This window comes from Cervus elaphus, chromosome 5, assembly GCF_910594005.1.
Source record: "Cervus elaphus chromosome 5, mCerEla1.1, whole genome shotgun sequence".
Lineage (NCBI taxonomy): Eukaryota > Metazoa > Chordata > Mammalia > Artiodactyla > Cervidae > Cervus > Cervus elaphus.
Window position 1 is genome coordinate 10,416,984 of NC_057819.1, and position 12,626 is coordinate 10,429,609.

The 12,626-nt window shown below is 50.1% G+C and overlaps 1 protein-coding gene across 5 annotated transcripts in view; it reads right to left on the reverse strand.

The window, feature by feature from the left end:
- The window catches only part of BICDL1 (BICD family like cargo adaptor 1), a 77,754-nt gene that overhangs the window by 14,842 nt on the left and 50,286 nt on the right, over window positions 1-12,626 (reverse strand). For 2 of the 5 annotated variants that reach the window (XR_006341012.1, XM_043901643.1), the window contains exons 3-8: window positions 11,994-12,110; window positions 11,059-11,070; window positions 8,120-8,266; window positions 2,588-2,767; window positions 1,743-1,961; window positions 600-743 (exon numbers count right to left, since the gene is read on the reverse strand). Coding sequence is in view for 4 of the 5 variants with exons in the window: in XM_043901643.1 (XP_043757578.1) it covers window positions 600-743; window positions 1,743-1,961; window positions 2,588-2,767; window positions 8,120-8,266; window positions 11,059-11,070; window positions 11,994-12,110 (819 nt within the window). In the remaining variant the exon portion in view is untranslated. The remainder of the gene's footprint in view (window positions 1-599; window positions 744-1,742; window positions 1,962-2,587; window positions 2,768-8,119; window positions 8,267-11,058; window positions 11,071-11,993; window positions 12,111-12,626) is intronic. The other 3 variants (XM_043901645.1, XM_043901644.1, XM_043901646.1) reach the window with 3 other exon arrangements.

Sequence of the window (12,626 nt, forward strand, 5' to 3'; positions counted from 1 at the left end):
GTTCTGGAGAGATGAGATCATGATCAAATAGGAAGGGAACAGCAAGAGCAGCAGTAAGTGCCTCGAAAGCTGAAAAACAGGCTGGCTGAGGTGACAGCACTCACAAAGAGAGCTCAGGCCCGCAAAGACCAACTGTCTCCTGGTTTGCAAACTTCCCTGTTCAGAAGCTGCTGGACAAACATCCAAATGTGGCTTGGGAGCTGTGGCACTCTATCTATCAGAATCCACCCAGTTATTCAGGCTCTGTAGAGGGCCAGCTATTAGTTGTGGCAGGATCTTTTTAGTTGTGGCATAAGGAATCTAGTTCCCTGACCAGGGAGCAAACCCAGGCCCCCTGCATTGGAGCACAGAGTCTTAGCCACTGGACCACCAGGGAAGTCCCTCAGCTATTCTCAATCCTAACGATTTCACTGTGGCCTAAACCTGAGGACTGACTTCTCTTGAAGATACTCAGCTCACTTCAGCTTCAGGTCACTACCCGAGGGTCCGACCATCAGAGGAGAGCCCGTCTCAGAGAGACGTGGAGAGGGGGACTCACGGGCTCCCAGGGAGCAAGAGCCCCTGCACACCTTGCACTGGGCCGAGGACGGGGAGCTCACCTGACTGTGGAGCCGCTGCAGCTCTTCCAGGCTTTGCCTCAGTTTACCCCTCTCCCCCTCCATGAGTTCCCTCAGGGCTCTCGAATCCTCACTGGTCTGCCTTATCTGTTCTTCTAAGGAGTCATCGTCAATTCTCCGGGAGCTCTGACAGCAGTAGAGAGATGGTGAGAGTGGAGGGGAGTGGGGAGATGGTTAGTGGGAGAGATGAAGAGGGGAGGGGAGCAGGGAGATGGTTCAGTTTGGGGAAGAGCAAGGTAGGGGATGGGAGGAAAAAAGAGAAGCAGAAGAAGGAAGAAATAGAAGGTTAGAAAAGAGAGGCTGTCTTGCTCAACTTCAATGTGCAGACAATAACTAGAAGTTTATTTTGTTTCAGGCTTTGAAGAAGGGAAACTGCATGGCGCCAAGAGCCCACCTCCCTCTGCCAGCTTGCTTTCCCACACTGACCCGGCCTCTGCACTACAGTGCATCCCACGAACCACCTCGGCAGGACAGCCACCCTTTCACCTAACTTCACCTAATACAGGGAGAGAGACGCAACCCGCAACCGTCCTGCAGGAGGAGGAACCTGAGGAGAAACAACAGCCCGCAAGCTGTGGGTGTAAATGGAGGGGGAGTCTGGCAGGAATCTGACACGAGGCTGGAAGAAAGGCCAGTCTACTCGGGGAAGCCCGTGGGAATGCTCCTCTCCTGCACCAGAGGAGCCACATCTAGAATTCTAAAAGGCCCGGCTGTTGATCGTTTCAACTTTCCTCATGTCTAGCCTTTGAGCAGAAGCTTCAGATCTTTTAAGTTTGCCTGTTCACAGTTACCTCCACCACCAGGACCAGTGGGCAACAGAAAAACAACTTGAAGTTTTTACCAGGAGCCAAATTTCTACATTCACAGCCTCCCAGCAAAGTGCTCACACTCGAAGCCCTGAGGCCTCGTCTGCACCCTGAGCCTGCAGGGAGGGACTCTGGGGGCCCCCAACCCCACATTGGACCCTGTGCCTGCTCCCCCATGGGGAGTGTGCTCCGACAAGGGCTCAGAAGGCATTCTTGCAGACTTTATTAGGTTCCGGGTTCCAGGGCTAACCTCACCCTCTGGACTTGGTTTTAGCCTCCAAGCCCTGTGGAGCCCGGAGTTCTCATCGCAGCCTCTTACCGAGGGCTCCATGCCGTCCACGATGCTCTGGATCAGTCTCTTGAGCTCGTTCAGGGCAGTGCGCAAGCTGCCGGCTGGCACGTCCTTGGCCGACGACGTCTCTGAAGACTCGTCCATCGAGGAGTCCGTGGAGACGGCCGAGTCAGCGCTGTCGTTTCCCCGCAGGTGCGAGCACAGATAGCGGACCTGGCAGTAGGCTTCCCAGAGCTGCAGTCTCAACTGCCCCACAGAGAGTTATTCCTGGTTAGGGACTCTTGAGAAGATGGCCAGCAGCCATCCTTTTCTAGTACACGAATCCAAGAATTTAGTTCTAGGAAGTTGTTTTTTTTTTAATTACTTGTCCCAGGAAACATATACTTATTCTGGGCCCCATACAACTGTGGGTGCTTAGTCACTCAGGTGTGTCTGACTCTTTGCAACCCCATGGACTGTAGCCCGCCAGGCTCCTCTGTCCATGGGATTCCCCAGGCAAGAACACTGGAGTGGATAGCCATTTCCTTCTCCCGCACAACTGCACAGACTCCCAGTTGTTATACCCCCTGCCCTCAGGTCCCTCCCAGCTGCACATAAAGTACTTCTTGATATAGTCCGTTACTTTTGGGGGAAGTCCCCATATAACTAGGGGAATGAGTGGTTATGGGTAATATGAAAACAAACCAATTAGATGGATCACAAATGTTCCAGAACCCTGTCAATACCAGAGTTCTAAGGCTGATTAGTCAACAAGCATTTCCTAAGCGGCCACCTCAGGACATCTCCAGCCAGCAGGCTGAGGGGCTCACACACGTGCAGACCACGGCACCCTAGGTGTGGGGTGAGCCGGAGGGCCAGGGGGACGCCAGCACCTGCTCTCTCTCCTGCTCCAGCTCCTCGGCCTCCATGCTCTGCTCTATCTCAGACAGGAGGGACGCGCTGGTGGCGGTGGAGTTCTGCAGGCTCCTCTCCTCGGTCAGCTCCTCCACCTTCACCTGCAGCTGCCGGTAGGAGAGCCGCACCTCCTGCAGCTCCAGCTGACTCTGGTGCAGCTTTCGGGGAGACAGCAAAGGGGGGGTGAGGGGGCCGAGCCCGACCACCAATTTACAGGAAAATACAGAGCGGGGGAGGAGCAAGCTAGAAGGTGTTCAGGGGATGCAGTCGGTAAAATACAGATTTGGGAAACTACAGGACAAATAGCCCAGCTTCTTCAACAGATAAATTTCAAAAAGATAAAAGGGGAATCTATAGATTAAAAGAGACTTAAGAAACATATCGCCTGTCTGCCACATGACTCAAAATAAAAATGTGAAGAACAATTATGATATTATTAAGACAACTGAAAACTTGGACGCTGGCTAGATATCTGATACTAAGGAAATATGGCTAAGTTTTCTAGGTGTACTAGTCCTGTGTTTATGTTTTTTAAAGTTCTTATCTGTAAAGTATTCTTTACTTACAGATGAAATTACAAAAATTCTGGGATTTACTTCAAAATAATGAGAGGGGAGCAAGTGGATGTCATGAAGCTAGGGTGGGGCTGGCCAGGGATGGATGGCGTGTAGATATGGACAGTAGGATACGTGGGGTGTCACTGCACTATTCTGAGTTTGTCTGAAATTCTCCAGAATAAAAAGTTGGACACACAACCTACAGGCATACAAAATAAGGCACCATTAGACTCTCACCAGAATGACTAAGATAAGTAATAGCAACAGAATAATAATATCAGGTTTTGATGAGGATGTAAAATAACTAGGATTCTCACTGCTGGTGGGAATGGAAGATGAACTGCCCCTCTGGAAACTGTTCAGCAATTTCTAGTGAGTGAAATACACATGTATCCTTTGATGCAGGCGTTCCACTCCTAGGTGCAGACCCAGTAATAAATGACTGAAAATGTACATGAAAGACACACAGGGTATTCACAACAGCATTATTCATAAAAGCCACACACAGGAACAATCTGAACACCAATAAAAACAGAATGGATATGTTCACACCCTGCAATACTGTACAGCGCGCCACAAAGAACACAGAAGAGCACGCTGCTTCTCTATGCCACAACGTGGATGAACTTTTTAGACACTGATGTTCAGCAAAAGCCAGACACAAAACAATTTATAATGTACGATTCTCTTTATACAAGGTTCCAAAACTTGAGATAAAAGAGATAAAAGTTAGAAGAGAGGTTTGCTTCTGAGGAAGCGCAGTGCGCTGACTGGGAGGGTGCAGGGGGAAGACTTGCGGGTGCTGATGACAGGCTGTCTTGACCTGGATGGTGGTTACACAGGTACCGATAAAAGCTTCGATGGGCTACACACCTAAGGTCTGTATGCTTTACTACATGCACGTTGTACTTTACTGAAAACGTCAAGGGGAAAAGGGTTGTTTGGAAAGGAGCTCGAGGCAGGATCTGAGGTAACATCTGGGCAGTGATACCAAGAGTTCCCAAACTCATGGGAGAAGCAGTCTCACCCTACTGTGTGTCACACCTCATGGATTACAGGTAAGGAAGGCCCTTGGCGGGGGACAGATTTTAGGAGCACGTGTGTGACAGATTTCCACAGCATGTGCGGCTCAAAGGAGGAGAGCGACGCCAGTGTGGAGGGGACGGCAACGCAGGCATCGCGACTCACGGACCAGGGCTCCTTCCGCGTCTTTCACCGCCACTACCTCAGCCCTCTCTGCATTCCCTGTGGCCCCTTCCCTGTGGAGTCCAAACAGGGCATTTGCCACCTGATGAGGTTATTGCTGCTGAATGTAAGAGGAGCCTCCACCACGGCTGCTAAATGCCACACTCTTACTGGTACACTCCATCACTGCACTTACTCTCACCACAACAGACCCCAACTGCAGAATCAATCTGTTTGCTAACTGCTATGCACATGTTCACATACTATGTACAGGAGCAATGTTTCCTACTCCTGTACTTGAGGACTGCTCACCCCGCTGTCCCCCGACTGAAAATATACTTTGGGAGGTGGGGATGGGGAGAAGAACTTCCTGGGATTTAAATTTAGTTATTTTAATCCTTTAATAAAATAGCATCTTCGGTCACCCCTGTTCATTAAGAAGAGGGAATGCCGTAGTCTCTTTTCCAGACTGTCATCAAGGTAGGCCTGTGGCCCCTGCAGAGATGCAGAGTCCCAGGGGCAGCAGGCAGCAACTCAGAGCTCTGTGGGTCTCATGAATGGAGCAAGCTGCCTTGCAGAGCCTTCAGCTATCCCTTTGGGTGCCCTGGGAGCCTCTCCTCTGCTGGTCAGTATCAGAGAACATTTGGCTAATGGCACCAGTGGTCTGGGTGTGCCTTAACTAGGAAGGGTTTGGAGCCTGGCTGCTCACAGGAATGACAAAGGACTTGGCAAGCCTGCCCTGCATGGTTCCAGTGGGTCATCAATACCTGCTGGTCCAGTGGGAACTCCTCCAGCTCTGGTTTTGAGGAAACTCAGAAAGAAGAAATTAGGTTGATTTTTTTTTTTTTTAAAGATATGCCTAGGAAGCCTTTGGCACAATTACAAACGGCATATTAAATTGATAAAATGCTTTGCAATTATTTTCTAGACAACTTACATATACATCTCAGCAGGGGAAGTTCAGCACCGACAAGTACAAGTTCTTAGGTATTGGACAACATTAGTTCAATTACTCACACACACTCAAAGGTGCTTAATTAATTGTAACAGCAAGAGAACAAACACCAGGACAGGTCTGCCCTCTCTGGTCAATAACTGATCCATAAATAAATTCAGAAAAACCAAACCAAGGAAGAGTCTATTAAATACAATAACCTTTTAACGTTAAGAAATATCACCCTTTATAGAACAAAGATGAAACTAAATGTAATTTATATGTGACCGAGGAAGACACCAAATGTCTTGTTTGAAGAGTATGCGAAGTTCAAGCTTAGGACACTCATGCCCTTAAAGTGGGCAGAGGTGGGGGTACTCTCCCCGTCTTACACTGAGGGAACTGAGATGGCTGATATTAAGTGATGTGCCTAACGGCACACACCCAGAGTCAGCGAGGCCTAGACTCCAGGTCATTTGCTTCCTGGATCCCCACAGGGAGCAGGGCCTGCGTTCTCTGCTGATGAAAGCCACCCACTCCTTGGGACAAGGCCCCTGCACACATCTGTGTGCAGACACTCAATGGGTATGAAACAGAGCAGTGAAGTGGCCCTCTTGAGGGACAAATCCTTTACTGGGTATTAAGAGTTTAGCAAAATGCCTGCTTTTTAAATTTCCTGGGCCCTCAATAGTCATTTTTATCCCTCTCAGACTGGGAAAAAAAAATCAGAGCTGGATTTGATCAGTGTTTTAAAAATCTGTTTTTGACAGTAGAACCCCAGTTACAGAGTGAGCCAGATCAAAGGGGGCTACTCTGCTTGTGGCAGCCTATTGCCCTGCCCACTCAGCCCTTCTCTCATCCCGTGTCTGAGGAAAAGGATTAAAACCAGGGGATTAGAAACATTCCAAGGCCACTAGCTCTACAGTCTACAAGTCTGATTTAGGACCATTCACTTACTCCCTGAGTGAGCTAAAACTTCTATTTCTGTATCAGTACAGGCCATTTCAGCAACAGAACTAGTTAGCAACACCTTAAAGAGAGTTTTATATGACTAGAGGAGGAAAAAAAAAATTACAAATAGTTGGGAAAGAAGAGATTTCAGTCCATAAATGCAGCTTTCCCCAATGCAGAGGTCCCAAGGTGGGACCTCCCTGACCTGATGCAGGCATTGCACTCCCATTCTTGAAGAAGCCCAATCGGGAGGCAGCGAGTGTGCAAGGGGTGAGGATGTGAAGGAGGTGTGACTGGGGACTCTGGCTGCTGGAGAACAAACAGCCCACGTGCCAGCCAAGCACTGCACGGTCCACACTGGTCCTGGCTCCTCCTCACCCCCAGGTCTCCCATCCTTGATCTGAAATAACGACTTTTTACTTGTGAATTCATGTTGAACCAGATTTTTTTTTTTTTTAGGCAGGGCCATTTCCCCATTTTTCTGTACTTTTTCCTCCTCCTCTCCATACTCTACCTCAGCAACCCTCAGGAGGGCACCTGATGGGGTAATAAACACTGGTGAGACACGGACTTTGAAAGGCAAGTGATACACAGGAAGTCATCACTGAGAACCAAGCAAAGCAGGCAGGAGGGTCCCCTTCTGGATTCTACCCAGGACTTACTACACTACTTAGGACAGAGAGTTCACCTTTCTCAGCCTCAGTGTTAGAACATCTGCAAAAACACTGTTCTGTGCAAAGCAGCTGACAAATGTCCATGGCTGTTATCACCATAAACTTTAAGAGCAAACTCCTTTCCATTTGGAAAACTGATGTGAGGCTTTAGCCAGCATCATTTTCTGTTCAACACTTACTGAGGCCCCACTTTACAGAAAGTTCCGAGCTGAAGGTATAAAACACAGAAAAAATGTTACTTTTCCCTTAAAGAGGCTCATCACTCAGAGGGCTGTTTAACTGACGGTATCACATGACCTTAGCCTAAGACATCTCCTCATCCCGAGACCCAGGGCTTTCTTCAACAGCCGACTGCTGAGCCCGGGGGCCTTCTGCAGCCTGGTCTTTGGGCAGGGACCCACCTGGCCCAGGAATATCCCTGGCTGACCACCTGCACACAAACAGCACTGCTGCAATCGGCTCTGCTCCCTGGCACGCTCGGAGGACACCTCAGGGAAGCAGGGCCCGGAGCCCCAGGCCCAGGGCTCCCAGGTCAGCACAGCAAAGCTTTCTCGGTAGCAGGAGCTGCACTGTCTCTGGGGAGGCAGAGTGTTTAAGGGGTTGTTTCCTGTCAGGTGTGAGCTCTGGGATTCAGCTGAGGCCTAGTGGCAGTTCCCAAATAAGGACAAATACAGCCATGAAACAATTTCTTTTACCAAGGAAAAAAAGAGGCTAATTAGACTCATAGAGGGGTCAGCCTGTGTCTTCGCTAGCAACTGGCAGAATCAGGATCTGTCCTGCTGCATTCAGTGGGCAGCTTCTGGGCTTCTGCTTGGGGCCAGCCCACTAAAGGCAGGGGGCTGTGGAAGCAGCAGCAGAGAGCACAGTGGGCCCAGCACAGTCACGGGCTCCCTCTGAAGTCTCCCACAGATTCCACAAACCCCAGGAGGCAGAACAGCACTGCGGGTGCTCCCATCATGTTAACAGCCCAGAAAGAACTCCGTGAAACTGCTCCTGGGGCCAGTGGCTCAGAACAAATTGGAAGGATGACCTGCTGGAGCAGCGCACTTGTTCTTGGCAGAGAATGACCAGCCAGTTAGCCACGCCTGAAGAGGCCCATATCCGGCTCAAGGAGAGACCTCAGCGTCGCCCACTGCCCGTGCGCTAGCCTCTCCTCGGGGCGGGGCAGCCGAGCGCGCCTGGCCCTGAGCCCATCCTCTGCCCCCGCACCTGGAGGTCCTTGTCGTGGCCCTGCCTCTCCAGGATCAACACCCGGTCCTGCAGCTCCTCCACTGTCCCCTGGAGCAGGTCGTTCTCCTCCAAGGTGGCGCTGAGACGGTGCTCCAGCTCCCGCTTCCGATCCGACAGCATCTTGATCTGAAAGCGGGGACAGAGCCACAGGGCGGTGTGGGGTTACACCCGGGCTGACGAGTAGGGCAGGAGGGACCAGCCCCGGAACACGAAGGCAGGCATCTCTCCAGTGCTCTGCCCCGGCGCCCCCTCGCCGGCCAGAACAGCTGTGAACTCTCCAGCTGAGGAGGAAACCCCTCCCCTTCGTACACCAGTCTGGGAAGGGGTGGGAGTTAAGCTGGAATGTGGGGTGTCAGGCAGAGGCAAGGAAGGTCAGTGCTCTGGAAATTCCAGAGATAACACAGACAAGGGCTCCACCTTGCTGCCCACAACATTTTTTTTTTTTGGCTGTGTCATGCAGCATGCGGGATCTTAGTTCCCCAACCAGGAATCAAACCTGTGCCCCTCTGCAGTGGAAGCGTGCAGTCCTAACCACCAGACCGCCAGGGAAGTCCCCTGTCTACGGCTGTACTCCAACCCAACAGCTGGTGGGGTAGTGGGACCTAACCTGTGGGACCCTTCTCTCTCAAGTCCTGAGCACAAGACAAGGCCCAGGACAGCCCCTGGGGCCACTGCACCCTCATATGCTTCTCTCTCTCTGTCCTTTCCCCACTGCTGGCAGGACTGGCACTAGAGGTCACGGCTCAGACCCAGGGCCCCAGGTGAATGGAGGAGCCCCAGGATACAGAAAACCCAGCAGTGCCTGCATCAGCCCCTGCCCAGGGAGGGAACAGGACACTGACAAGTAAATAACGGATTTTACTCAAGGTATCTTCTGCTTCAGCGAGAAACTTATGACTAGAAGCCATCTTTCTCCTTTTATTAAACAGGCTGATATGTTTGTGGCAGAAAGTGAAGAAGAACTAAACAGCCTCTTGATGAAAGTGAAAGAGGAGAGTGAAAAAACTGGCTTAAAGCTCAACATTCAGAAAACTAAAATCATGGCATCCGGTCCCATCACTTCATGGTAAATAGATGGGGGAACAGTGGAAACAGTGGCTAACTTTATTTTTCTGGGCTCCAAAATCACTGAGGATGGTGATTGCAGCCATGAAATTAAAAGACCTTGTTCCTTGGGAGGAAAGTTATGACCAACCTAGACAGCATATTTAAAAAAGCAGATACATTACTTTGCCAACAAAGGTCCGTCTAGTCAAGCCTATGGTTTTTCCAGTAGTTATGTATGGATGTGAGACTTGGACTATAAAAAAAGCTGAGGGCCGAAGAATTGATGCTTTTGAACTGTGGTGCTAAGGAAGACTCTTGAGAGTCCCTTGGACTGCAAGGAGATCCAACCAGTCCATCCTAAAGGAAATCAGTCCTGGGTGTTCATTGGAGGGACTGATGTTGAAGCTGAAACTCCAATACTTTGGCCACCTGATTTGAAGAGCTGACTCATTTGAAAAGACCCCGATGCTGGGAAAGATTGGGGGCAGGAGGAGAAGGGGACGACAGAGGATGAGATGGTTGGACGGCATCACCGACACAATGGACATGGGTTTGGGTGGACTCTGGAAGCTGGAGATGGACAGGGAGGCCTGGCGTGCTGTGGTTCACAGTTTCGCAAAGAGTCGGACACGACTGAGCAACTGAACTGAACTGATATGTTTATACACCGAGTATCCAGCCAGCCTCAAGAGAGATACAGACTTTCTTTTAGGAAGGTCTGTTCTGTTGCTTCCATTTCAGTGAGAAAACAGAGGAAAAGAGGAAAAAGATGCCAAGTTTTCTGTGGCCTCAAGGTTTGCAGGGTGAGAGTCACCCAGCATGCCCCCAGGCCAGCGATGCTTCAGCCCAGGAGCCCTGCCCCGCTCAGGGGGCTACAGGAACGTTCCTGAGTCCCCTCAATTGCCAGTGGCCTTGGGGGACTCCTGGAGTCCTGCAGGTCCCCCGGCTCCTCCCGTTATCAGTTCCCTGCTAGACTGAGTTCTCACCCCATTTCTTGTGAGTTTTCTCCTGGTGTGGTTAAGATGTGCTCCATGCTCTCTAGTCTAGCAATGATGACAGTTCACTAAGGGGACCAACCACAGATCGTTTTAGGAGAGATCTGGAAATGAGTGTCCCAAGTCCTCTGAAACCTGCCTCCCCTCTGCTCTTTGGCTGTTCTCACTCTCTGCACTAGAATTCCTGCTCAGAGGGCACGACTCTTCCCTGGCCACCTCCCCACAATTGGATGGGATGCCGTCCTGGGGAAATGAAGTATGAGGCCTTTGTCCAGAGGGATCAGGTATCCGGCCAAACAAAGGAACACTGTCTCTCAGGTGTGCACCCAGGGAAGGACCGACAGGAGCAGCCCTGTGAATGGCCCACTCTTCCCCACACTGATGTGACGCTGCTCACGCGAAGGGAGCTCTTACTCTAGCTGCGTTTCATTTAAATACTCTCTGACCTTCACATTTTCCCTCCCGTGGATCACCTTTGGTTCCCAAGTTCCACTCAGGGAAGTCACGAGGTAATCTGGTTCTGATACACAACCCCATCCCTTAACAGAAAAAAAACAAACTCAGAAGTTCAGAGCTACGTGAAGTGACTTATTTGAAATAAACAATTTCATAGCTTGGCTTCTAAACGTAAAAGTGTTACTAGATGAAGCAGGGAATTGGCATTAGGTAGCTAACTCCCTCAGCCAATCCTACACACCCTGAAACTTGGGACCCAATCTGGCCACAAACATTCGTGGGCATGACCCTGTGTCACGAGGGTCTAGGCAGACAGGCAACGGGAGGGAGCTGGACCTCGGCAGAGGTGGCTGAGCAGCACGTCATGCACACAGACCGTCACAGACAGGCATGCCAAACCCACCAGCACCAACTACTTACTTCAAGGACCTGCTGCTCAATACCCGTAGGAATTCCAAGGGAAGGGAGGGAGGAAGGGAGTGAGAGCCAGGAGAAAAGAGAAGATATTGACAGACTTTAGGAAAAACATCTTTTCGTCATGTATGAAGCAGGAGAGCAGCCATCTTGGCCTCTTGGGTCTGACCTCGCAGGCTGGTTCCTTCCATGGTGGTAGCGCTGGACTGTCACTCAAAATGTAACTCAGTCAAAGGGCTGTTGTTCAGACACTTGGCTGAGGGGTTTTGGGAGCAGAGGAGGTGGAAGCCTCCCCGGCACAGAGGCCCATTCGGGCTGGTGATGTGACCCTTCCCTGCTCCTCACCTCCCCACAACCTGGTCCTCACAGATTCGTCCCCTCAGCGCTACTTTCCCCCTCTGGCTTGCTCAGGGCCACAGATTCTGTCTGGCCTCTCGTATGCTTTCAATAACACTACTTTCTTCTAAACACCACACACAGTGCTTTCCATGTGTTAACTCATCAAATCCTCTCAGCAACAGTATGAAGTAGATTACTTCAACCCGATGAAGTAGATATTACTTTCGGTTTATAGGTAAGAATAATAGGTCCTATTTAGAGGGATTGAACCAGACCCAAATGGAACAGAGAAAGGGAAGATTCTCTTTCCAATCTTCCATTTAGGATGTTTTTGGAGGGATCAACATATTCCGTAAAAAGTAGGTCATTACTAATTTCAGCACACTCAGCAGTAACTCTGAGCAACCTAACTTTTCTAGACAACAGGCTACCCAGAGAAACATGGTCAAGTGATCCCCATTCAGTATCTCACAGACATCTCTCTCCAGAGATGTTAGACAGGGCAGGTTTTTGTTCAGAGGACTCCGTGTCTAAAAGGCCAGGTGCAGCTCCCGCAGTGAGAAAAGTCCTTCTGCCCAACATGGCTGCTCGGGGAGGCTGACCTCGGCCTGAAGGCTTTCCAGCCTGATGATGTGCTGGTTGGTTGACGAGTTTTTCTCCCGAAAGTCTTCTCTGAGGGCGTGTACTTGCATGGAGAGTTGTCTCTCAACTTCTGATGCCTGTAAGCAAAAGAGACCATGGGGCTGATTCAGAGGTTGTACAAAGGAAAGCCGCTCAGAATTTTGCCTTTCATTTCTCAAACATCTCTTTGCAACTCTACTCTACAGGAAGTACAGGATGAGAAACAACCGGTTTCCTACCCTGTTCGCTTTGTTCTCTCATGCCCAAACAAGACTAACCCCTATTCCTACCTAAAGCATGAACGACTCTGTCTAGGTCTAGGACCACTTTGCTGATCAGAGGAAACAGGCCTAGAAAATAGTAAGTTCTCAAATGTTAGTTATTATCATTATGACTCTGCACAACACACAGCAGAAGCTCCACAAACATCTACTAAGTTGAGAGACGGTCTCACTATTTTACATGAAAGAATAAGACCAATATACCTAAACCTTAGAAATCCCTTTATCTCCCCCATCCATTTCCTTATTGGGGGCCAGGCAAATAATCTATCTTTACCTCTTACTCCCAGTCAATGTGGGCACTATTTAAAATACCCTGTCATGTCTGTTAAG